This window comes from Prionailurus bengalensis, chromosome B3, assembly GCF_016509475.1.
Source record: "Prionailurus bengalensis isolate Pbe53 chromosome B3, Fcat_Pben_1.1_paternal_pri, whole genome shotgun sequence".
Lineage (NCBI taxonomy): Eukaryota > Metazoa > Chordata > Mammalia > Carnivora > Felidae > Prionailurus > Prionailurus bengalensis.
The window spans coordinates 41464799-41488327 of NC_057355.1; the positions used below are offsets into that span (position 1 = coordinate 41464799).

Consider the following 23529-nt stretch of genomic DNA (forward strand, 5'->3'; position numbering starts at 1 on the left):
TCTGGCCATTTTTTTTTTAAACATCAGTTTAATAATGCTAAGGTTTCTGGTGTTTAACATTGAGATTTAAAAATATAAAGACTTTTAAATGACTCTTAAAGCTATCTAAGTCGTTTAGTTTCCTGAGTAATAGTAGTATAGTGGAGATTAGGTGAACTATGGGACTGTTGTTTTTTAGATCCAATTTAGCCAAATTGGATAGAGATAGATCTAATTTGGGATAGGGATTGGTGTTTGGGAGGATGGGTTTCCAGAATTTACATTTATACTTTTATCATTTTACCCAGTTTCTCTGATGACTTGAAAAAAATTTTTTTGAGTGTTATCTTTATGTCTTCCATATTTAGAGAAGAAAAATTGCTTTGTGGGAAAGGAGAAAGAATATATAGAATCAGGAATTGTCAAGCATTTAAATATAAATTTATTATAAAGCTTTTATATATTGAACCATACTGAATAATTAAAAACTGCTATAGGACTAGCATAGAGTAGGATAAAATGCTATTACTTTTATTTGGGTAGGAGGTGTCATTGTTACTAATAGAAAAAGTAAATCTTTATTCAGGATGGGATCAGAGCAGCTAAAAGAAATATTCAGATTGAAATCCAGGTGGCTGTGCATAAGATTTATCAACAGTTGTCTGCTACCCTAGAGAGAGCTCTACAGGCAAATAAGCATCACATTGGTGAGTAACTGCCCCCACAAATATAAGATGCAGGTTACATTTTATGCTAGATACTTAATGTTCTATATCTTGTTTTAACATTAATAGGTCAATTTACATGTAAAAGAATACATATTTGAAAATGTAGTGGTGTTCCACATTACTATTTATATTTTTGAATATGCTTTGTTTTAGTGTGTTGTTTACTTCAAAGAAAATTCTCAATTGTCTTTCTTTCTTTTTTTTCTAGAAGCCCAGCAACGTCTCCTTTTGGTTACAGTTTTTGCTCTGAGCGTTCACTATCAACCAGTGGATGTTTCTTTGGCAATTTCCACTGGTCTGCTAAACGTATTGTCGCAGTTATGTGGTACAGACACCATGCTGGGACAGCCTCTGCAGTTACTGCCAAAGACGGGTGTTTCTCAGCTTAGTACAGCTTTAAAAGTGGCTAGTACAAGATTGCTCCAAATTCTAGCTATCACTACAGGGTGAGCATTATAGATGTCTTGATGGAACTGTATGGCACCTGGTCTTTTCTCATTTGAGTAATTTCCACTTCCCCCTAATGTCCTTTATGTGTTTAAGTACATTTACCCTACTATGTTATTACCCTTTTTTTCCCCTGTTACTTCATGTAGGACTTACGCTGATAAACTGAGCCCCAAAGTAGTTCAGTCCTTGTTGGATCTACTCTGTAGTCAGTTGAAGAATTTGTTGTCCCAAGCTGGTGTACTACTTATGGCCTCTTTTGGAGAAGGGGAAGGAGAAGAGGGTGAAGAAGAAGAAAGAAAAGTTGACTCCAGTGGAGAAACTGAGAAGAGAGATTTCAGAGGTAGCATAAACCTTTTTTTGTCATTATTTACAAGCATTTATTGAGTCCTCATGTGAATATTAGAATGTAGACTCCTTTCTGTTGTAAGGCGTGAAAGAATTTTTTTAGAAAGAATTTTCATTTACTCATTTATAAACTCTTTTGCTCTCCAAATAAGTGTGATTTCGATGAGCTCCTGACTGAACCTCTTCTCTTTAAAGTCTGTTAACCCTGATATAGCAACCATACTGTTCCCTAAGTTCAGCTTCTCCTTGGCTGTCCTGGTTCTAGAATCTAGAGGTTCTAGGTGACTGATACCCCCAGGTTCTGTTTTCTTAGCATTTGATCCTGACAACCCATCTTTAACCATAGTCTTAAGTGTTCCCTCAGGAACACAGGTTTTCATATATGGAAACTAGGTTAAAATTAAAGGACCTGAACAGTAGAAGTACTTCCTATATCTGCTACATAATTAAGGAATAAAGATTTAAGATTGGCCATTTCTTAAAGAGATTTTTATGAAACTGCCATGTCTTATTACTGTAATAAACTCTGGGAGACCTTAAATCCTCTCTGGACCAAGATGGCTGGCTGGCTGGCTAGCTAACTAGCTAGCCAGCCAGACGAATGAATGGATGGAGAGAGAGCAAGCTACTTAACCTTTCTGTGCCCCCAATTCCCTCATCTGTAAATAGGGATAATAGAACCAACCTCCTTAGAGTGTTTGAAGACTAATTAAATACATGCAAAGCACTTAGAGCAGTGTCTGGCACATAGTGAGAGCTATGAATGTGGATGTTAATATTAATACTGGAATACTGTACTAAATATTAAAATTAAATAAAGTAATATTTAAATAATATTGTATAGATAGGTGGGTTGGTAGAGGAAATACCTGTGGATACAAAAATGATAAAACATGGTCTCTACCCTTAGAGACCTTCTAAGGTAACCAGAGAGGCAGACATGTCAACAAATAATTACACTGTAATAAAGAAGCTCAGAAGAAATAGCTAAATCTCTTAAGTCAGAATCTAGGAGGATATATGAGTCTAATTAAGGACTAGCTTTTGGTTTGAGGGGCTACCCCTGTGTCACATTCCTTCTTCCTGTTTATATAAAGAGTGTGGTACTTTTACAAAGACCATGCCAGACTCACAAGGCATGGTAAAATAAACAAGCTTTTAATGCCTCCTCCTGTTAAGGTAATAGTGTCTCACCACTCTGTGCTGAGTACTGCACATATGGACAGCAGGGAAGACCTAATAGAGTTACTTCTCAACTTATAGGCCCCTAGGAAAACTGGGCCCTTCCATATCTAGTAAAGAAAGAAGCACTTCTTCCGTAAGTGCATCTCAGCAGGTGTAAGAGCAGATGGGATTCACATCCATTCCCCTCAGGTCGTCCTAGAGAGCGGGCTGTTGCACCATCTCTATTCATGGGGATGGCTGGGAAGTGAGACTGATGCAAGTCAACGGTGGCCAGCTATTAAAAACCCCACAGACACTCAAATACTTAACTGAAAGTAAGGTGTACCTTTGATTTCAAACTGGTATTGGTACTGAAACACATACCATCTCCAAGTTGTATTAACCATCTTTCTATTTAAGGTCTCCAAACTTAATTAATTTAACTAATTAACTAATTTAGTATCATGTTACAGAGATACTTGCTGGGAGTGAGGATGGGGAGTAGGATAGAGCCCTCATAACAGATTTTCCCAAGGATCTCTACCAAGAGAGAAGGCTTCATAGAAGAGGTAGCTCTTGAACTGGATTTTGAAGAATGTGTAGGAACAGGGTTGGAGTAGTATGTGGGTATCCAGCTCAGGCTAATAACTTTATATTCTTCAAACTGATATTATAAAAATATTTGCTTATTAGCATTTAAGTAAAGAAGAGGTAGAGGACCATGTAGAGGAATTGTAGCAGAGGAGTACAATTGTCTCTCGTTGTCACCAGCGTTCTAATTCTGTCATAGACATGCACACCCATCTCAGCAGAACAGATGTCCTCTAGTTATGACAAGATGTCTGTGAAAGTAGATTGCTGGCCATTTAAGTGTGGTGCCCTTGGTGCGGGGGTCTCCTTCTAAGTGACTCGTCTGTGTATTCCTTAATTTGACATGCCAGGATCTCCCTGAAAGGAATGCTATGTATAACACTTGCCTCCAAATCATTATGATTTTGTATGTTTTAGTGCCCTGTAGAGATTGATATTCTGGGCAACTGCCTCACTGGCATACTTCTTCCTCTTGGCTCTGAGTAGGATTTGCCAGGCTGAGAGGGTATGAAAGGTGATGGATGATGATAGAACGTGGTGTGTTACAGGAAGAGCAGATAGTCCTTTGGCCTAAAAATGCACAGGGTGGAGGGAAACTGAGAGGGGCGACAGGAGAGAAGCCGGTACTGATACTGGTGGAAAAACCGAGAAGATTGCTTAGAGCAAGTTTATGTAAGAGATATACATGGAGTTGGTGCTCAGGCAAACCAGACACAGCCTTAGAAATGTGTTTCTTTGTAGAATCTGAAAACACAGTCTTCTTTAGGGATGTGATTCTTAATTTGATGGGTCTGGGGGAGGTCACAGACGTTTTGAAAATGTGAATCAAGTTGTGAACTCTTTTACTAGTCAAATGTACACACAATTTTCATACAACTTTAGGGGGTTCACAGACCATTTCTCTCAGATTCTACCTCATAGAACTCTAGACTTGGATAGAGAACTGTTGCATTTTAAAATAGCAGTTAAAAAAAAATGCACAAAACCAAATACACATACTTTGTTCTAGCAACCTCACTATTATTGTACACAGATGTAAAAAATGTTTTTAAGTTCGGCTTTGTTTTCTGACCTTTCCCCCTGGTGTTCTTTAAGTTTTAAAAATTCAGCAGCCAACTGACAACTTAGATTTTGAATTAGGTTTGGGCTAACTACAATCTAAATGCAAGTTACTTGGTATGACTTTTTCCTGTTGATTTTTGGTTGTAATGTAAACTTTTCTCTTTACTCTTCAGCTGCTCTTAGGAAACAACATGCAGCAGAACTGCATCTGGGGGATTTTTTAGTTTTTCTTCGCAGAGTTGTTTCTTCAAAAGCAATTCAATCAAAAATGGCTTCCCCCAAATGGACAGAGGTGCTTCTAAACATAGCATCTCAGAAGTGTTCTTCAGGTATATGACTTTTGCCTTATTTTAGAGTGTTTTTATACATTACGTGTATTTTATTCAGATAATACCACACTTTAACAACATTGAATATTTGACCTTGATTTCAAGACTTTTGTTTTCTGAGTACTTACTCGGTCAAAAGAAAAGTCCAATTTCAGGAGTAAAATTTGATAGGAATTAATAGAAAGTAGCACCAGGCTAGATTATGGATTTAATCTAAAGAGAACTTGGCTCTATTTGTTTGGATTACCATAATAAAAATAAGCAGAGAACATCCTGTTTAATAATTGGTGCAGATTTTGATGTCACTTGTTGGATTATCAAAATGCAGGTCTGATTGTCCGTTCTCTATAATCATAACATGATTTCTGTTGTCTTGATTGTAACTTCTGATTGTATGCTGTCTATGTGAGCTCTATGTAATAAGCTTAACTCCAGGTTCTTAGTCTAAAAGTCTGGTCAGCCTTCATAGATTACTGTCAGTCCTTTCCTAGTCTTTTTTTTTTTTTTTAAGTTTATTCATTTATTTTGAGAGAGAGCACAAGCGGAGGAGGGGCAGAGAACTGAGAGAGAGAGAGAGAGAGAGAGAGAGAGAGAGAGAGAGAGAGAGAGGGAGAGGCATGTGGAGCTCAAATTCATGAACCATGAGATCATGACCTGAGCCCAAGTCAGACACTTAAATGACTGAGCCACCTAGGTGCCCCACCCTCCAGTTTTTTTTTTAATTGTGGTAAAATATATATAAAATTTGCAGTGGTGTAAAATATAAAATGTACAGCTTTTAGTTATTTAAGTGTATAATTCAGTGACATTCACTATATTCACAGTGAACTTTTTTATCATCCCTAGTCTTTCTTAAATAGGCTAAAACAAATTTAATTTTCCATGGTACATGTTGTTTTATATGTATACGTTGTCAATATACTTTGCTAGTTTTTCTTTCTTTTTTTTTTTTTTTCTGAAATTTATTGACAAATTGGTTTCCATACAACACCCAGTGCTCATCCCAAAAGGTGCCCTCCTCAATACCCATCACCCACCCTCTCCTCCCTCCCACCCCCCCCCATCAACCCTCAGTTTGTTCTCAGTTTTTTTTTTTTTTTTCTCATTCACTCTTTTTTTTTTTTTCTGAAATTTATTGACAAATTGGTTTCCATACAACACCCAGTGCTCATCCCAAAAGGTGCCCTCCTCAATACCCATCACCCACCCTCTCCTCCCTCCCACCCCCCATCAACCCTCAGTTTGTTCTCAGTTTTTAACAGTCTCTTATGCTTTGGCTCTCTCCCATTCTAACCTCTTTTTTTTTTTTTTCCTTCCCCTCCCCCATGGGTTCCTGTTAAGTTTCTCAGGATCCACATAAGAGTGAAACCATATGGTATCTGTCTTTCTCTGTATGGCTTATTTCACTTAGCATCACACTCTCCAGTTCCATCCACGTTGCTACAAAAGGCCATATTTCATTTTTTCTCATTGCCATGTAATATTCCATTGTGTATATAAACCACAATTTCTTTATCCATTCATCGGTTGATGGACATTTAGGCTCTTTCCATAATTTGGCTATTGTTGAGAGTGCTGCTATGAACATTGGGGTACAAGTGGCCCTATGCATCAGTGCTCCTGTATCCCTTGGATAAATTCCTAGCAGTGCTATTGCTGGGTCATAGGGTAGGTCTATTTTTAATTTTCTGAGGAACCTCCACACTGCTTTCCAGAGCGGCTGCACCAATTTGCATTCCCACCAACAGTGCAAGAGGGTTCCCGTTTCTCCACATCCTCTCCAGCATCTATAGTCTCCTGATTTGTTCATTTTGGCCACTCTGACTGGCGTGAGGTGATACCTGAGTGTGGTTTTGATTTGTATTTCCCTGATAAGGAGCGACGCTGAACATCTTTTCATGTGCCTGTTGGCCATCCGGATGTCTTCTTTAGAGAAGTGTCTATTCATGTTTTCTGCCCATTTCTTCACTGGGTTATTTGTTTTTTGGGTGTGGAGTTTGGTGAGCTCTTTATAGATTTTGGATACTAGCCCTTTGTCCGATATGTCATTTGCAGATATCTTTTCCCATTCCGTTGGTTGCCTTTTAGTTTTGTTGGTTGTTTCCTTTGCTGTGCAGAAGCTTTTTATCTTCATAAGGTCCCAGTAATTCACTTTTGCTTTTAATTCCCTTGCCTTTGGGGATGTGTCGAGTAAGAGATTGCTACGGCTGAGGTCAGAGAGGTCTTTGCCTGCTTTCTCCTCTAAGGTTTTGATGGTTTCCTGTCTCACATTTAGGTCCTTTATCCATTTTGAGTTTATTTTTGTGAATGGTGTGAGAAAGTGGTCTAGTTTCAACCTTCTGCATGTTGCTGTCCAGTTCTCCCAGCACCATTTGTTAAAGAGGCTGTCTTTTTTCCATTGGATGTTCTTTCCTGCTTTGTCAAAGATGAGTTGGCCATACGTTTGTGGGTCTAGTTCTGGGGTTTCTATTCTATTCCATTGGTCTATGTGTCTGTTTTGGTGCCAATACCATGCTGTCTTGATGATGACAGCTTTGTAGTAGAGGCTAAAGTCTGGGATTGTGATGCCTCCTGCTTTGGTCTTCTTCTTCAAAATTCCTTTGGCTATTCGGGGCCTTTTGTGGTTCCATATGAATTTTAGGATGGCTTGTTCTAGTTTCGAGAAGAATGCTGGTGCAATTTTGATTGGGATTGCATTGAATGTGTAGATAGCTTTGGGTAGTATTGACATTTTGACAATATTTATTTTTCCAATCCATGAGCAGGGAATGTCTTTCCATTTCTTTAAATCTTCTTCAATTTCCTTCATAAGCTTTCTATAGTTTTCAGCATACAGATCCTTTACATCTTTGGTTAGATTTATTCCTAGGTATTTTATGCTTCTTGGTGCAATTGTGAATGGGATCAGTTTCTTTATTTGTCTTTCTGTTGCTTCATTGTTAGTGTATAAGAATGGTACTGATTTCTGTACATTGATTTTGTATCCTGCAACTTTGCTGAATTCATGTATCAGTTCTAGCAGACTTTTGGTGGAGTCTATCGGATTTTCCATGTATAATATCATGTCATCTGCAAAAAGCGAAAGCTTGACTTCATCTTTGCCAATTTTGATGCCTTTGATTTCCTTTTGTTGTCTGATTGCTGATGCTAGAACTTCCAGCACTATGTTAAACAGCAGCGGTGAGAGTGGGCATCCTTGTCGTGTTCCTGATCTCAGGGAAAAAGCTTTCAGTTTTTCCCCGTTGAGGATGATGTTAGCTGTGGGCTTTTCATAAATGGCTTTTATGATCTTTAAGTATGTTCCTTCTATCCCGTTGCTAGTTTTTCTTAACTCGTATAACTTATAACAGGCTTTTTTCTCATTTAATAAGGTGAAGCTTATATAATATTAAAGTCTTGGAGCATAAAGAAAAAACCACATATTCATTTATTTTTAACTGGTTTTGTTGTAGTAGTAGGTATAAAAAGGAGCATCATTATTCTGACTCTGCTTTTGCTTACTTCAGAAAAGTACAAACTGCTTACTCCCCATTAATCCGAACAGTCTCTGTGAGGCAGTCAAGGCATGGATGGAGAAGCAATGAAAGGATATGAAAACCTGAGCTTTAGAGATTAACAGACCTGTTTAAAATTCTCCTTCTGCCTCTGCTGAGCTGTGGTCACATTAGTTAACTTCTCTCAGCCTCACTTTCCTCATCAGTAAAACAGGGATGTGATGTAGGATTTATAAAGATCAATAGAGTTAATGTGTGTGAAATGCATAGCATAGTACCTGGCACAGGTAGTTATTATAGTGCTGTTCCCTTTTATATACAGAAAAACTGAGATGTAAACATGAATATTCATGTACATTAGTGGGTCTGGGCTGAGTCCAGAATTCTTGTGATAATAGGTTGAAGTGTTGTCCATTCCACCCATAAATGCTTAGGAGCCTCAAATATGTTTATTCAAGAAGTTCATTTACACTTTTAAAAAAATTTCTTAATGTTTATTTTTGAGAGAGAAAGTGAGAGTGGGGGAAGGACAGAGAGAAAGGGAGACAGAATCCAAAGCAGGCTCCAGGCTCTGAGCTGTCAGCACAGAGCCTGATGCAGGGCTCCAACTCAAAAAGGTCACAACCTGAGCCAAAGTCAGACGCTTAACCAACTGAGCCCCTAGGTGCCCCATTTACACTTTTTAAAAAATGTTTGTTTATTTTTGAGAAAGAGAGAGAGAGAGAGAGAGAGAGAGAGACCTAGAGACCTAGCACAAGTAGGGGAGGGGCAGAGAATGAGGGAGACACAGAATCCGAAGCAGGTTCCAGGCTCTAAGCTGGAGTACAGAGCCCTACATGGGGTTCGAACTCACGAACCATCAGATCATGACCTGAGTCAAAGTCAGACACTTAACCAACTAAGTCACCCAGGCGCCCCTCAGTTACACTTTGAATTTAAGTCACACTGATAATAAGAAAATGTCTTTTCCCTCCCCAGGTATTCCTCTCGTTGGTAACCTAAGAACAAGGCTCCTTGCACTTCATGTCCTTGAGGCTGTGCTACCAGCTTGTGAATCTGGCGTAGAAGATGATCAAATGGCTCAGGTTTCTATTTTTAAAGCTATTAGAAGATACTTTTCACATCTGTAACATTATTTTTCCAAAATCTAAATTATAGTCTCTTCAGTTGTAAATGTATCATTTATTTAATAGCTAGACTTCTCCTTCTGAAATTGCTTTATTATTTAATTTCCAAGCAAGGAGAAAGAGAAATTAAGTTATGGGTGTGAGGAGTAGGGAGATAGTGAATACTTAAAAGGTCAGAAGGAAAGGAAGATCTGTGGAATTTCTTCCTAGGTTTGGGCCTTTAGAGAGAGAAGTGTGTGAGGTTGTGTGTCTTCATCAGAGGTCCATGTAGCGAAGAAACATGAGGGTAGTGGGACCCATTTTCTAGTGGATTAACGATCTTTCTAGAAACAAGATATTTAAATTACAGCCAACCACTGAAAGTAGTTGTTGACTTTGGTATGATGAAATTTTACATGTGACTTAGTATTACTTACATGATTTATCTTTTCTAATATTACTTAAAATCACCTTTACAAATTTCATCATTCTTTTCCCTTCAATAAATAGGTTGTTGAACGCCTCTTTTCCCTTCTGTCGGACTGTATGTGGGAGACACCCATTGCTCAGGCCAAACATGCTATTCAGATAAAGGAAAAAGAACAAGAAATAAAGTTACAGGTAAGCGATTCTTCCAAAAAGGTATTTTTAGACCACACAAGTAAATACCCTGTCTCCTGTCTCTGGATCCCTTCTTCTCTGAGGGACTTGGTTCTACCAGTTACTCCATATTCTCTCTGCACTTTCTTCTTCTCCACTGGTTCTTTCTTCTCAGCTTATAAACATCTCTAATTCCCACCCTCCCAAACTCCTTTTTACCAAGAAGCCTCCCGTGTTCCTGTCTTTTCTTTCATTGCTAAGCTTCTCAAAAAAGTAATTTTATACATGTTGGGGCCACTCCTTAGTTCTCATTTTCTCTTCAACTCAATTGTTGATCTTCCATCAGAGCACCGAAATTAAATGACAAAGGTAAGTGCCAATTGCTAAATATAGGATACACTTTTTTGTCCACATCTTACTCCATCTCTGGAAACTCTAGCCTTCTATTGTTTTCAAAACTACCTTATTCTACATCGCTAGTCCTCTGCCCATCCTTGGTTCCACCTAGAGGCATCTCTTCTTTGGTGCCACGTTCTCCTAGCCTCCATCCCAAACACTGCTGGCCCTCAGAGTTCCAGTCTTAGCTTTTCCAACAACCTCAGTATATCCGGGACCATTTTCACCTGTATACAGTGCCTTCCAAACTTAAATGCTAGCCCAGGTGTCTCCCCATCAAATCTTTATACTTTTCTCCCTGTTCCATTTTTTAATTGATGGCACCATCATTCACATAGCATTTCAAACCTGAATTCTTGGGAATTCTGGATTTTCCTGATGTCTCCCGATCCACATAGTCATTGGGCCCCATTGATTTTACTTCCTATATAGCTCTTAAATCCATTCATTTAGCTACCTTAATCTTTCTCTTGGTTTTTTGAGTCCACACTTTTTCTGGTTTTCCTTCTATCTCAGTACAGTGACCTCTTCTCATTCTTTTATATTGGTTCTTCCCTCTTCTATTTAAGTGTTAGATTATCCCAGGCCTCCCAAGACCCCTTCTTTTTCTCACCATCATCCCCATTCCCTTTCCTTCACCCAACAAAACCTTATTCAGACACATATGCTGTTGCTTCCCAAATTTTTAATTCCAGTTCTAACATTTTCCCTGAATTCTGGGCTACCATATCCATCTTCTACTTGCCTTACCACTTGAATGATAGTCTAGTAGGCATCTCATACTTCATAGCATTTTTAGTTCTATCAGATCCTGTTCCTTCCTCAGCTTTCCTATCTTCCTAGTTAGTGACTTGACTAAAAAAAACCTAGGTGTTATCCTCTTTCTGTCACCATTACCCTCCCGCCCCCCATTTTCTCCCTCCATACAATCTCCAAGTCCTATTGTTTCCTTTGTAAAATATAACTTGAATTTGCCCACCTCCTCATTTCTCTGCCATCACCCTGTTCCAAGCCACTATCATCTCTGACTTGGACTATGCAGTAGTCTCCTAAATGGCCTTTTTGTTTTCATTTTTAATTCCCTATAGTCCTTTCTCTGCATGGGATTTAGAATGATCTTTTTAAATTGTAAGTCATAGCATGTTGGTACTGTGCTTAAAACTTTCCATTGGTTTCTCATCATTCTTGGGATAAAATCTAGAACTATTCGTTCTCCCCCCTTTGCTCACTACACTCAGAACAACTTGCCTTCTTCCTGTTTCTTGAACACACTAAGTTTGTTCCTTCATTTATGCTTTGCATGGCTATTCTTTCTACCTAGAGTACTTCCCCCATAGGTTTTTCAGATGTCAAGTTCTTCTTACTATTCAGGTCTCAATTATCACTTCAGAGAGTCCTTTCCTTATCCTCAATCTAGAGTTAGTTGTCACATACTCTGTTACATGATTTGCTTTAATTTTGACATAGCACTTATTACCTGATATTTTTTATTTATCTTCTATCTCTACCTTCTAAAATGTAAGTTCTAATATATATATAAAATATAATATATTATAGTTAATAAATATAATATATATCATATTTTTTAATTAATATATAATATATAATATGTAACATATATAATATAAGTTCTGTGAGATCAGAGATCTTATCTCTATCTATCTAATATACTGCTGAATATATAGGACCTGGTATAGTAGTAGATACTTAATACTCATTGAATGAATTAATAAGTTCAAGTTCTCAGTATTTTTTACTTGAACTCTTGTGATAATCTTCTGATTGATCTCTCTGCCTTCATCCTATATACACCTGGTAGAACAATGTTTCTAAAGCACAGATCTGATTAGAGATTCTCTATATAAATTTGTGTAGGCACTCCCTGTTATCTGTTAGGTTCAAACTTAAAATGGCGTTCAAGACATTCCATGATGTTCTCTTTTCTCTTTCTAGCCTCCTTTTTTGCTGTCTCATCCTCTAGACATTCCACATTGCTTACAATTACCATAGATCACTGAACTCTTTTGTACCTCCATGCCTTGGCACCATGGTTTATATACTGCCTAAATGTCTTCCTCTTCTTTGACCATCTGCTGAATGCCTCATCATTTAGGACTCACCTCAGAAGTCCTCCTCTTTTGAATGCTTTCCTTCTCTTTCCCAAGCATGTTTAGACACTTAAACCTTTTTGTTTCTGCAATACTTGCATGTAACTCTTGTTATTCTCCACAGTACTGGTGGTACTTATTTCTTTGACCCTAATTGGACTGTAACCTTTATGCATGGACCCCGCTGTATTTATCATTGAGTTTCCTTGCTTACATTGTACCTGGTGCATAGTAGATACTTAATAAATATTTGTGAAATAAAACCAAAGAGTCTTAGAATATATATTAACTGAGATCTGAATTATTCCAAAATACTGACCCAGCTTCCTTTTTGGTAGAAGCAGGGAGAGTTAGAGGAAGAAGATGAGAATCTTCCTATACAAGAAGTATCCTTTGATCCAGAGAAAGCTCAGTGTTGTCTAGTGGAGAATGGACAGATTTTAACTCATGGCAGTGGAGGAAAAGGATATGGATTGGCATCAACTGGAGTAACTTCTGGATGCTATCAGTGGAAGGTATGTAGAATTCTAAGTAGTTTTTAGCATTTTGTGTTTTAGTCCTTACCAAAAAATGTTCTTACCAAAAATGTGTATCAAAAACTTTTAAAAAATCATATGTAGGGATGCCTGGCTGGCTTAGTCAGTAGAGCATGCAACTCCTGATCTCAGGGTTGTGAGTTCAAGCCCTATGTTGGGCATGGAGCCTACTTAAAAAAAAAAAAAAAAATCATATGTAAATGTTTTATCATGATGTAAGATGTTAACATAAATGGAAACTGAATAAAGGTATACAGGAACTCTATTATTTTTGTAACTTTTATAATGTCTTCTAAAGTTACCTGAAATTTTTTTTTTAAATGAACAGTTAAAAAGTTATGATAATCCCTCTCATGAGGGATCACAGAGATCATACTCAGCCATGAAAATACAATAATGATGTGATGTTTCTGCCTGGGAAAGCCCATTAGAGATTCCATGCCCAAGATTTTTATTGGGTGCTGGTCACCCTCTCACATACACTAAAATTTTAGATTCCCAGAAGGAAAGCAGGTGTTTATGTTAAACTATAACGTTGTACAAAACAGTTTAGGCACAATGAGCTATGCTTCTTGTAAAGTTTTTATCACTGAAGGGAACTGGTTATCATTCTAGTTCCAGATGCCTGCCAAGGACCAACATTGCAAGCAGGCCTTTCTATGGATGGCAGTCTCTGCTATATTAATTCCTTTTTGTCACAGTTGATCCCGTTGGCTCTTGGCCATAGTCTCTTTATAGTAAAATTATATAGTGTGTGTGTGTGTGTGTGTGTATGTGTATGTATGTGTGTGTGTGTGTGTGTGTGTGTGTATATATATGTATATATATATATATGTATATATATATATATAGTATATACTATAAATAATATAGTATATTATTATCAGTAGGGCGCCAGGCAACAGGGTGAGACCAGCCTGTACTATTGACTTCAGTTATGCTTCCTTGGTGGTTTTAGACTTAGCTAGTTAAAAACAAATCTCATTAACCATAAATGTCTGTCATAGAAAGCCATGTGGATTTGTCTTTAAGTTTTTATATTAACTCACTTAGGCATCAGTTCAGCACAGCACACCTCTGGCCAGTCCAGGGCTCAGGTAGTGTCATGATAGGGTGTATACACAAGAAATACAATTCTAGAAGGCATACATGCTATCCCTGGAAACAAAGAGTTTATAATTGTTAGGATACCCCTAATCAGGTTTAAGCAGAACATGTTAACAGGGCCCCAATGTGACATTCCACCAGAGGGCCCCCCACTCTCTATTCCCAGTGCAGTTTGAATAGTCTAGAGTCAGTGGGACTCAGATACTGCCTAAAGGCAGTCATTTAAATGGTTTTGTTTTTCTCTGACTTCACTTTATCTGCCTGAAGAGCATGATGACATCTAGAGGTGTGCTGGAAATGTGCAGGTGCTGGGGCCAGCCACCCCCTGTTTCTTATAGCCTGTCATTTGTAATGGGAGGCTCAGCAGTCAGGTTGAATACGAAGTACTCACAGTAGCCTTCAAGACAGTATGGATTTTTTTCCCCTCTAAAGAGAAGCAGTTCTCAAAAACAAAGATCATTAATGCCTTCCCCACTCCTCCACACTTCCCAAGGGTCTGGGTTTTTGTTTTTTTCCCCCCCTTATTCTAAAATCAGTATGTCTCATTTAGTAATTATAACTTCAGATTTTTTCCATCATTTTTTTTGTCTTCATTTAGACCTTTTGTCCAGAAGGGTTGGGTGCAAGGACAAAAGAATTTTCACACAAAAACATTTTCATACAACTTAACCAGAAGAGTTAGTTGGGAGATTGGTCAGGACAAAAGCCCAGTTAAAAAATTTTTTTATTTCAAAATAGAAAGTTTAAAAACCTCCTCTTTTATCCTAATCATTTATCTAGTTAGCAGCCTAGAAACATAAATCTCTTTCTGCGAGAGCTTCTTTTAATAAAAGGCCTTACTAAAATAAGTGTATCAGAAGAAAGATGTGACATGTAGTCAAGCTATCAGTCTGTTGTTGCAAACTGCAACTAATCCAAAAACCTGAGCATAAGTCAACAGCAGTGGGATGTCCCCAAGAAGAGGTTGACAGTCCAGTTAATTAAGAGTGGATGGCAGGGTTATACTCCCTGGGGTATGCCTTCCTCCAACTTTCTATTTTGAGCAGGAATTGCAAGTTAGGAGTATAATCATTTTCTTTGTCAGAAATATGGAGCCAATTAGTTCAAATTTAGATGGTTCCATAAAAGAAAAAGCCCTTACCCAGGGGTATCTGCAAGTGATCTGGACAGTCCAGCAGAATCGATGATATTTTCATAGTTTTTGGCCCCACAGAGGAGTCCTAAATCCACAACAGTCCCAGAATTTAGGTTTTGTTCATTGGGCCAGTTTCTGCTTTTAAGTTGAGCATAGCTCATGTTAGGTTGAAACAGCCCAAGGCAGATAATTTCAGGTTTTAGATTAGAATCAGGTCCAGGTAATTAGGATCTATAAATTCAGAATTCTAAAAAGCTAAGCAACTTTTTTGGCAGCAATGAAGCATAGATGCTTGTAAGACCAAACTGCTGTGTTTTAAGTCAAAGTGACAAGTAATACTTTTGTAGGTGGTTTTGCTTGTTTGTTTTGTTTTTGTTTTTTTGCCTTGTCAGTCTTTAGAGTCCAAATTTCGCCAGTCAAAATTTAGGTTGGAAAATCATTAGCCTCTAAGAGTCAGATATCAGATTTTACAAGAACTCAATGGCAAGTAAAACTGCTTTTTAAAACTCTGAAAGTGTATCTGTGTATCTCTCTCTGGAGATTACCACTCTTTTTATTTGGTCTCTCTTTTTCCAGAGGCAAAAATCATCAGTTATGGAAACTTATTTTTGTCTCCAATACTCAAAAGAGTTTAAATTTACCCACTGGTGGTAGAAAACATGGAAGTTGGATCTCCCTAACAATTTTTCTTTTGCAGCTTTCACTGATCAGGATGATCCCTTAGGATTTATTAATTTTACATCAACTTTTATCATACATCCAGATGCAGTAGCCACAGAACACTTGCAAATGCTTTTTTTAAAAATTTACTTTTACCCTCAGATTTCAGGTTTACTCAAAGCCCTAGCAGTAACTTTAGGGTAATTCATTGGGTCAGGACCACTGCTACAGCAGTGGAAGCATCTAGGCTAAAGAAAATATCTAGAGAGGTGTTTGTATTTTCATTTCTTTTTTCTTTTTTGTTTATTTAAAGCTTTGCTCCAGCTTTGGGAACTGATTGATCTTTTTTTCCTCTTGGAGGAAAAAGCAACACAAACTTCTAACATTTTTGATCTACCCAGAACTCTCCTTCAGGGAAATTTGAACTCTTCCCCCTCCTGCCCAGAGGAGAGGCAACTGCAAGTTAATTTTTATTATTTGGCCCATCCAAAGCCTTTTTATAAGGATATTTGGGCCCCTTTCTCTTCCCGCCTACAAGAGAGCACACTACAAACTTTATCCTCTTTTTGACTCACTTTAGCTAACAGGGCCTAAAGCAGTCACTGGAGTCAGTGAACTAACTCTCCTATGGTTGGATCTATTACTGTTGAATTCCATAGGTAACTTTTATCTCTCTCAACAGATAGCAGTTTACCTGCTGTTTCATAACACCTGTAACTCTGTAGCCCACCAGGCACCAGAGCACCATCTTTTCCCACTTGTCTCTCTCTCTTTTCTCCAAATAATACTGTAACTATGTTTTAATGAGTTAGAATTGTTCTAGTCTAGTGAATTTTCATTTATTTTATAAAATGATGAAATTGTTTCATTTATATGTTATTTTCACTTGGGCTGAAAATGAACTTATCGTATTCCCATAAATGCATCAATGTTACTTGTGAGCATATTCCCCAGTATTGGTTTATACAGTTAATTATACATAAACAAGTTTTTTGGATATTAGTGAACATTACCATTTTCATTTTAGTTTTACATTGTGAAGGAAAACAGAGGTAATGAAGGCACGTGTGTTGGAGTTTCTCGCTGGCCAGTACATGACTTTAACCACCGTACTACCTCCGATATGTGGCTGTACCGGGCCTACAGTGGTAACCTCTATCACAATGGAGAACAGACTCTGACGTTGTCCAGTTTTACTCAAGGAGATTTCATTACCTGTGTGTTAGACATGGAAGCCAGAACCATTTCCTTTGGGAAAAATGGAGAGGTACTGAAACTCATTGACAAGCATTGCATGCTTTCTTTTTTATTTACACTCAACTCAGTTATTTAAGTGCTGATTACTCAATTAATACGTTATCCACCCTTTGCTTTTTCTCTAATACCTTTTGGTTCTTTTAGTATTTACCAGGACCACAGAAACAACAGAAAGATAGTAAATTCCCAGTAAGATTTTTGAAGCAGATGAACAAATCAGGATCATTAGTTATATGTGGAATTTTCTTGGTTAGCAGGGTTGAGATTTGATCTTAAAAATTGTGTTCTGTCTCATAAGAGCTTTGAGTCTTAATGTAATTAGATATTCCATATTTTTTTAAAAAAATGTGTTTTCGTCTCCTCTGCCACACTATAGGAACCCAAATTGGCTTTTGAAGATGTGGACGCAGCAGAGTTATACCCGTGTGTAATGTTCTATAGTAGCAACCCAGGGGAGAAGGTAATGAAACTTCAAACATTTATACTTAAGTGTAAAGGATATTTGTCTTCTTTTAAATTAATATTTGTTAGGATCAGATAGAGTTTATAAATGGAATAAACTATTTCTACCATTAAAAGTACCTGTTCAGGTAATTTATTCTCCTAGAAAGTTAGATTACTTTTAGAAATTGCCTTTCCTCTTCATTAAGGCACTATTTGATATTCTGGCAATTTGAATGTAATGAGTCAACTTTCAATTATAGGAATCATAGGCGATAGTTTAGGAGTAATCTGGTTCATTGGCAGTTGTTCATTCGAGAAAGAGATCTAGAAATAATCTTAAATGTAATCAGATACCCTTAGCTGAATAATGGCAGATCCAGTTGTGATATGGAACCTGAGGTTCATTCAGCTGAGGGGGTTCTTCCACCTTATAGATGGTATTAATTTGAACCCCAAACCTTCAGGAGGACAGTATTAAAGGGCTATACTCTCGCTAAAAACTTTTTTTTTCTTCATCTAAAAGCCAAGAAGAGGCAAACGTCTTTGTGGTCTCCCTGTTGCTTTCTTTTCTACCACATCCTTTCACTTGAGGATGAAGTGTGGCCTAGCTCTCGTCTCCAGAATTTCTAGTTCTTTTGTAGTAGAAAGTTTTCACACTGTCATATATCTATAATGGAAGTGCTGAACTTGATCAGTCCTACCTATGAAAGTTACCTTTTATTCTGTGCTTTTAAATGTGTTTTTAAAATTTTCAAGGTCATGTAATTTTAAGCTAGCATTTTATAAGTGAAGGGAGCTGCCTCCTGAGTAGGTAGTCAGCAAAACTGGGGATGAAGTTCAGAGACAGCCCAGTACCTGCAGTCATCCCTTTCCTTGATGATATTCTTGCAGCCCAAAATAGTCTCTGCTATCACCTGGTTAGAGTGATGGCCTATTGCTTCCCAACATCTATGAACCTTGAAGGAATTAATTCACCTGTACACTGTGTCGCAATCAATTTATTCTGTCCAGAAGCCTTTTCTGATAAGTTTCACTGTCTCTGATGAAAACAATATTAATGGTAGTTAACCTCTTTTTGAACATTTACTATTTATCTGGCACTGTAGTAATAAGCAGTTTAAGTACATCGTCTCAATCTTTAACCATAAGAGACAGTTACCATTATTAGTGCAATTTTTTTCAGATGAAAAAACTGAGGTTTAGTGAGATTAAATAATTTCCTAAGATTGTGCAGAATTAAGATCTGGATCCAAATCTTGCTCTTCTTTTAATTTAACCTCAGTGTCTTATTTGAAATGTGTGTAGGTTGGGAATATCCCAGTTATCTAGACTTAACAATTTTATCTTTGTAGCCATTGAACAGTGTAAGATGCTCTGAGGACTTGTCTTGAGGATAAGAATGACTAGATTCTCAAGGCTTTTTTGTTGGGGGGGGGGGGGGTGCAGGGTAGGGAGTAAATTGAGCCAGTCACATACACCTTAGTCTATATCCACATTTTGGGTGGCTGCAACAGCTCTAATACTCACAGGCTGCAGGAGGAAGTTTAAATAATGGGGCACCTTGTTTCAGAGGACCATACTGCTCCTAACTTTAGTAAATTTGTAATATTTGCTCACTCTACCAGCAGCCAGTGGTATAAATACGGATATATATTAGGAGACCAAACACTAGTTCAACATGGGATTACATGTACTAGAATGTATAGTGACTAATGGTTTATAAGAACTATTAATCACACATTTGCCGCCTTCTTTTTTTCTTATAGGTGAAAATTTGTGATATGCAAATGCGTGGGACACCACGAGACTTACTTCCAGGAGACCCTATTTGTAGTCCAGTAGCAGCAGTGCTGGCGGAGGCCACTATTCAGCTTATCCGTATCCTTCACCGAACAGACCGTTGGACTTACTGCATTAACAAAAAAATGATGGAAAGGCTGCATAAAATTAAGATATGTATTAAAGAGTCAGGTCAGAAGCTAAAGAAAAGCCGCTCGGTTCAAAGCCGAGAGGAAAATGAAATGAGAGAGGAGAAGGAAAGCAAAGAGGAAGAGAAAGGTAAACATAATAGACATGGCCTTGCTGACCTCTCAGAGCCGCAGCTGAGGACCCTTTGCATAGAGGTGTGGCCTGTGCTGGCAGTGATAGGAGGAGTTGATGCTGGTCTTAGAGTTGGAGGTCGGTGTGTTCACAAGCAAACTGGGCGCCATGCCACGCTGCTGGGAGTGGTCAAAGAGGGCAGCACGTCTGCTAAGGTCCAATGGGATGAAGCAGAAATTACCATCAGGTATGATCTGTTGAGTTACACTTTTAGCAAACGAGTATTTAATGGTGAAATGGGCCATTGCCTATGGACAGTGAGTAACTGTGTTTTAGGTGAGCCAGTTTTTAAAATAAGTTTTTTTCATACAGTTGGGTATGAGTAATTTGATTTCATAAAGGAATATATCTCAAACCCATGTTCCCTGGAATACTAGTAGTTAATAAAATATATGGTGTTTTGTTTTGTTTTGTTTGTTTTGTTTTGTGAAGAAATGGTAAGCTCACTAATTTAGGTTTAACCGGGATCCGTCTTTATTTTTCATTTGGCTACTTGCTTTTTGATCATTTCCATTACATACCGGGATAGAAAAAAGCCAGCCAGCAGATTTGTCAGTTACATTTTGTGTAGGTGGGCTTTGAGTGTAGGCAGAAACATTTGAGTGACTAAAATTAAGTTTGGGATTAACTGTGATATAAGTACTCTTACTTTTTTTTTTTTTTTTAAGCACATACTTCTGTCCCTTCAGTGTGCAATATTTTGGATAGATATGGAAATTACGTTTATTTAACACAAATGATATACTTAAATGCATTTAGTCATGTTTGCAGTCAGATAGGATTTGTGAGAAAAAGAAACTTCGTACGTTTCAAAGGAAATACGTCATGTATCTTCTTTGAAAATGTGGATTTATTAATTATAATATGTAACTGTTCATTATATTGCCTAAAGTGATTGCTTAATAGTGTTAATATGACATGGGACAATATCTAAAACAGCGGTTCATAAGATTTCTTTGGAGGCAGTGCTGTTTTAGAATGTAACAATAGCTATAGATTCTCTCAGCTGAAAATAACACATGTGTAACCTTTATACACAATTTTAGGAGTTAATGGACCCTACTTTACCCCATTCCACCAAGCTAAGAAACCAATGAAAATTTTACAGTGTTACATGAAAGTATTTACCTTTTCTTTTATTCTTTGCCTTGTTTCAGAAAGGATTTATGATTCCTTATTAAAATGCAAATGTAACATAGCAGAATAATCAAAACAAATAAGGAAATAAGACAAAGGGAAAATAAAGATTAAGGTTAAGCTAAAATTAAGATTTAGGTTAATATAACAAATTTATGCCACCAAACTTTAGATGCTTGCTAAAGCTGTTACATTTTTTGTGTACTTACATTTTTAAACCTCAGTAAATTTTTGCCAAATATCAGGAAGTGTGTGATCCTATTTTTGCTTAAACTACAAATTAGAGGCATTAATTGAAGACTACAAAGTTATGTTTTAAATGGAAATAAAGTCTTCTCTGAAATAGGTTATAGTCATTACGCACATAATAAGTAAAATTTATTATACAAACTTTCCACATAGCTTATATCAGGGATAGACAGACTACATCTGGCCCACCTCTTATGTTTGTAAATAATGTTACACAGCCACACACATTCATTTAGGTATTCAATGACTGCTTTCATACTATGATGGCAGGGTTGAAGGCTATATTTACTATTTGGCTCTCTTACAGAAATTTTGCTAATTCCTGGCTTGCATTGTAGTAACAATGTTCTGATTTGAAAGTACATGCACATCTCATTGCTTTTGCATTTAGCATCACATCTCCCCATTTTCTCATAATACATTTATTTTTCTCTTTGTAATGATTTCTCTAGTTTGTGTAAATTATGCTTTGTACTGTGTACATGATACATCTTATTTGTTTACATTATTTTCTGTACCTTCCTCCCGTCTATCCCTCACTTGCTTCTTCCTGTGTCATTCTGATCTTTATTAAAGCTTCCCAACTTTTTGGTCGCCTAGTGATACTCCATTGTATAATCTGGAGCCCTGTGAACCATTGCCTTTTGATGTGGCGCGATTCCGAGGCCTGACGGCTTCTGTGTTGCTGGACCTCACATATCTGACTGGTATTCATGAAGACATGGGCAAACAGAGCACCAAGCGACATGAAAAGAAACACCGACATGAGTCTGAGGAGAAAGGAGATGTTGAGCAGAAAACCGAGAGTGAATCTGCTTTAGATACGCGAACAGGCTTAACATCCGATGATGTCAAAAATCAGGGTACCACAGCCTCCAAATCTGAAAACGAAATAGCTTCATTTTCTTTAGACCCAACACTGCCAAGTGTGGAATCCCAACATCAGATAACAGAAGGAAAAAGAAAAAATCACGAACACATATCCAAAAACCATGACATAGCCCAATCAGAAATCAGAGCAGTCCAACTGTCCTATCTCTACCTCGGTGCTATGAAATCACTTAGTGCTCTTCTTGGCTGTAGTAAATATGCTGAGCTGTTGCTGATACCAAAAGTTCTGGCTGAAAATGGCCATAACTCAGACTGTGCAAGCTCTCCAGTTGTTCATGAAGATGTGGAGATGCGAGCAGCCTTGCAGTTCCTGATGCGACACATGGTGAAGCGAGCCGTCATGCGGTCGCCCATAAAGAGAGCGTTGGGATTAGCTGATCTGGAACGAGCTCAAGCCATGATCTACAAATTGGTGGTCCATGGGCTCCTGGAAGACCAGTTTGGGGGCAAAATTAAGCAAGGTATGTTATCTGCTTTTTCTTTTCCTTATGTGTTGTTGAAATTATTCATGTCAGATGTGATATATTCCATAAGTTATTCATCAAAAATTTTTTTGGCCACAGCGGTTTTCACATTGTTTTTCCTTTGCAAGGTAAACAGGTTTTTTTGTTTGTTTCTTTTATATTAATAATTATCTGTTTACCTATAATTTTCTATTTAAAACGTACACAAGCACAGAACTTAATAATTATTACTACGTTTTGTAAAACTTAACTCATGCCACAAAAGATACTCAATAATTTATTGATCTGATTCAAAACATATATAGTATATATACTGATATCTTCTCAGAGACATTTAAAGTATTACTTTTATAGATTCTGTATTGTAGGGAAAAAAGCCCTTATTTTATCTTTATCTTCACCTTTTGGAATATGAATTCTGAGATAAAAATGAAGTTTATTCAGTAAATATTTACTGAGTCCCTGTTATATGCCAGGTACTCTTCTTGGTTCTTGGAAAGTCAGCAGTGAACAGAGTCCCTTGCCTTCATGGAACTTCTTTTCCTTTTTTCTTTTTTCCTTCCTCTTCCTCCTACCTTCCCTTTTTCCTCACTCCCTTTCTTCCTTTCATAGATTAAATGGTAGATAGGCAGAAGGAAGTACATGTTGCATATAAATAGTATTAAGATCATGATTATGTAGGTATGTGGCCATTTAGCAACCCCAATAGAATTAGCTGTCTTTGTGGTAAATGCTATCTTGATATTCTCTTTATTTGTAAGCTCCCTCACCAGATAAGAAAAAAAATTATAAATACTTTGTAAGCTCTTAGACATTTTAATTAATTTTTTAGTTCTTGGGAGTAGTTTATTTTGTGAGACATTGTCCTTTTTAGAGCATGGGGTTTCTATCTAGATTTGTATTATATTTACATGTATTACTTGTATTTACATGTCTTCATCTTTGCCTATGTAAAGTCTAAAGATAGGCACATCAGAATCAAAGTGCTAAGAAAATACAGTTTTTTAAAAAATTTATTGTTTTTTTACTTGAGAGCAAGAGAGAGAGAGAAACTCAGGCAGGCTCCATACTCAGTGCAGAGCCTGATGTGGGGCTCGATCCCACAACTCTGTGATTGTGACCTGAGCTGAAATCAAGAGTCGAACACTCAACTGACTTTGCCACCCAGACGCCCAGGAAACACGGCCGTTTTTTTAG

The 23529-nt window shown here is 37.4% G+C and overlaps 1 protein-coding gene across 17 annotated transcripts in view; it reads left to right on the forward strand.

Annotated features, from left to right (window-relative positions):
• HERC1 (HECT and RLD domain containing E3 ubiquitin protein ligase family member 1) overlaps positions 1-23529 on the forward strand; it is a 193301-nt gene that overhangs the window by 112705 nt on the left and 57067 nt on the right. For 9 of the 17 annotated variants that reach the window (XM_043555205.1, XM_043555215.1, XM_043555208.1 and 6 more), the window contains exons 28-38: positions 566-686; positions 916-1153; positions 1304-1497; positions 4493-4648; positions 9121-9227; positions 9759-9869; positions 12691-12867; positions 16818-17057; positions 17424-17507; positions 19258-19778; positions 21554-22329. In XM_043555205.1, the coding sequence (XP_043411140.1) occupies positions 566-686; positions 916-1153; positions 1304-1497; positions 4493-4648; positions 9121-9227; positions 9759-9869; positions 12691-12867; positions 16818-17057; positions 17424-17507; positions 19258-19778; positions 21554-22329 (2725 nt within the window). The remainder of the gene's footprint in view (positions 1-565; positions 687-915; positions 1154-1303; positions 1498-4492; positions 4649-9120; positions 9228-9758; positions 9870-12690; positions 12868-16817; positions 17058-17423; positions 17508-19257; positions 19779-21553; positions 22330-23529) is intronic. The other 8 variants (XM_043555213.1, XM_043555207.1, XM_043555214.1 and 5 more) reach the window with 3 other exon arrangements.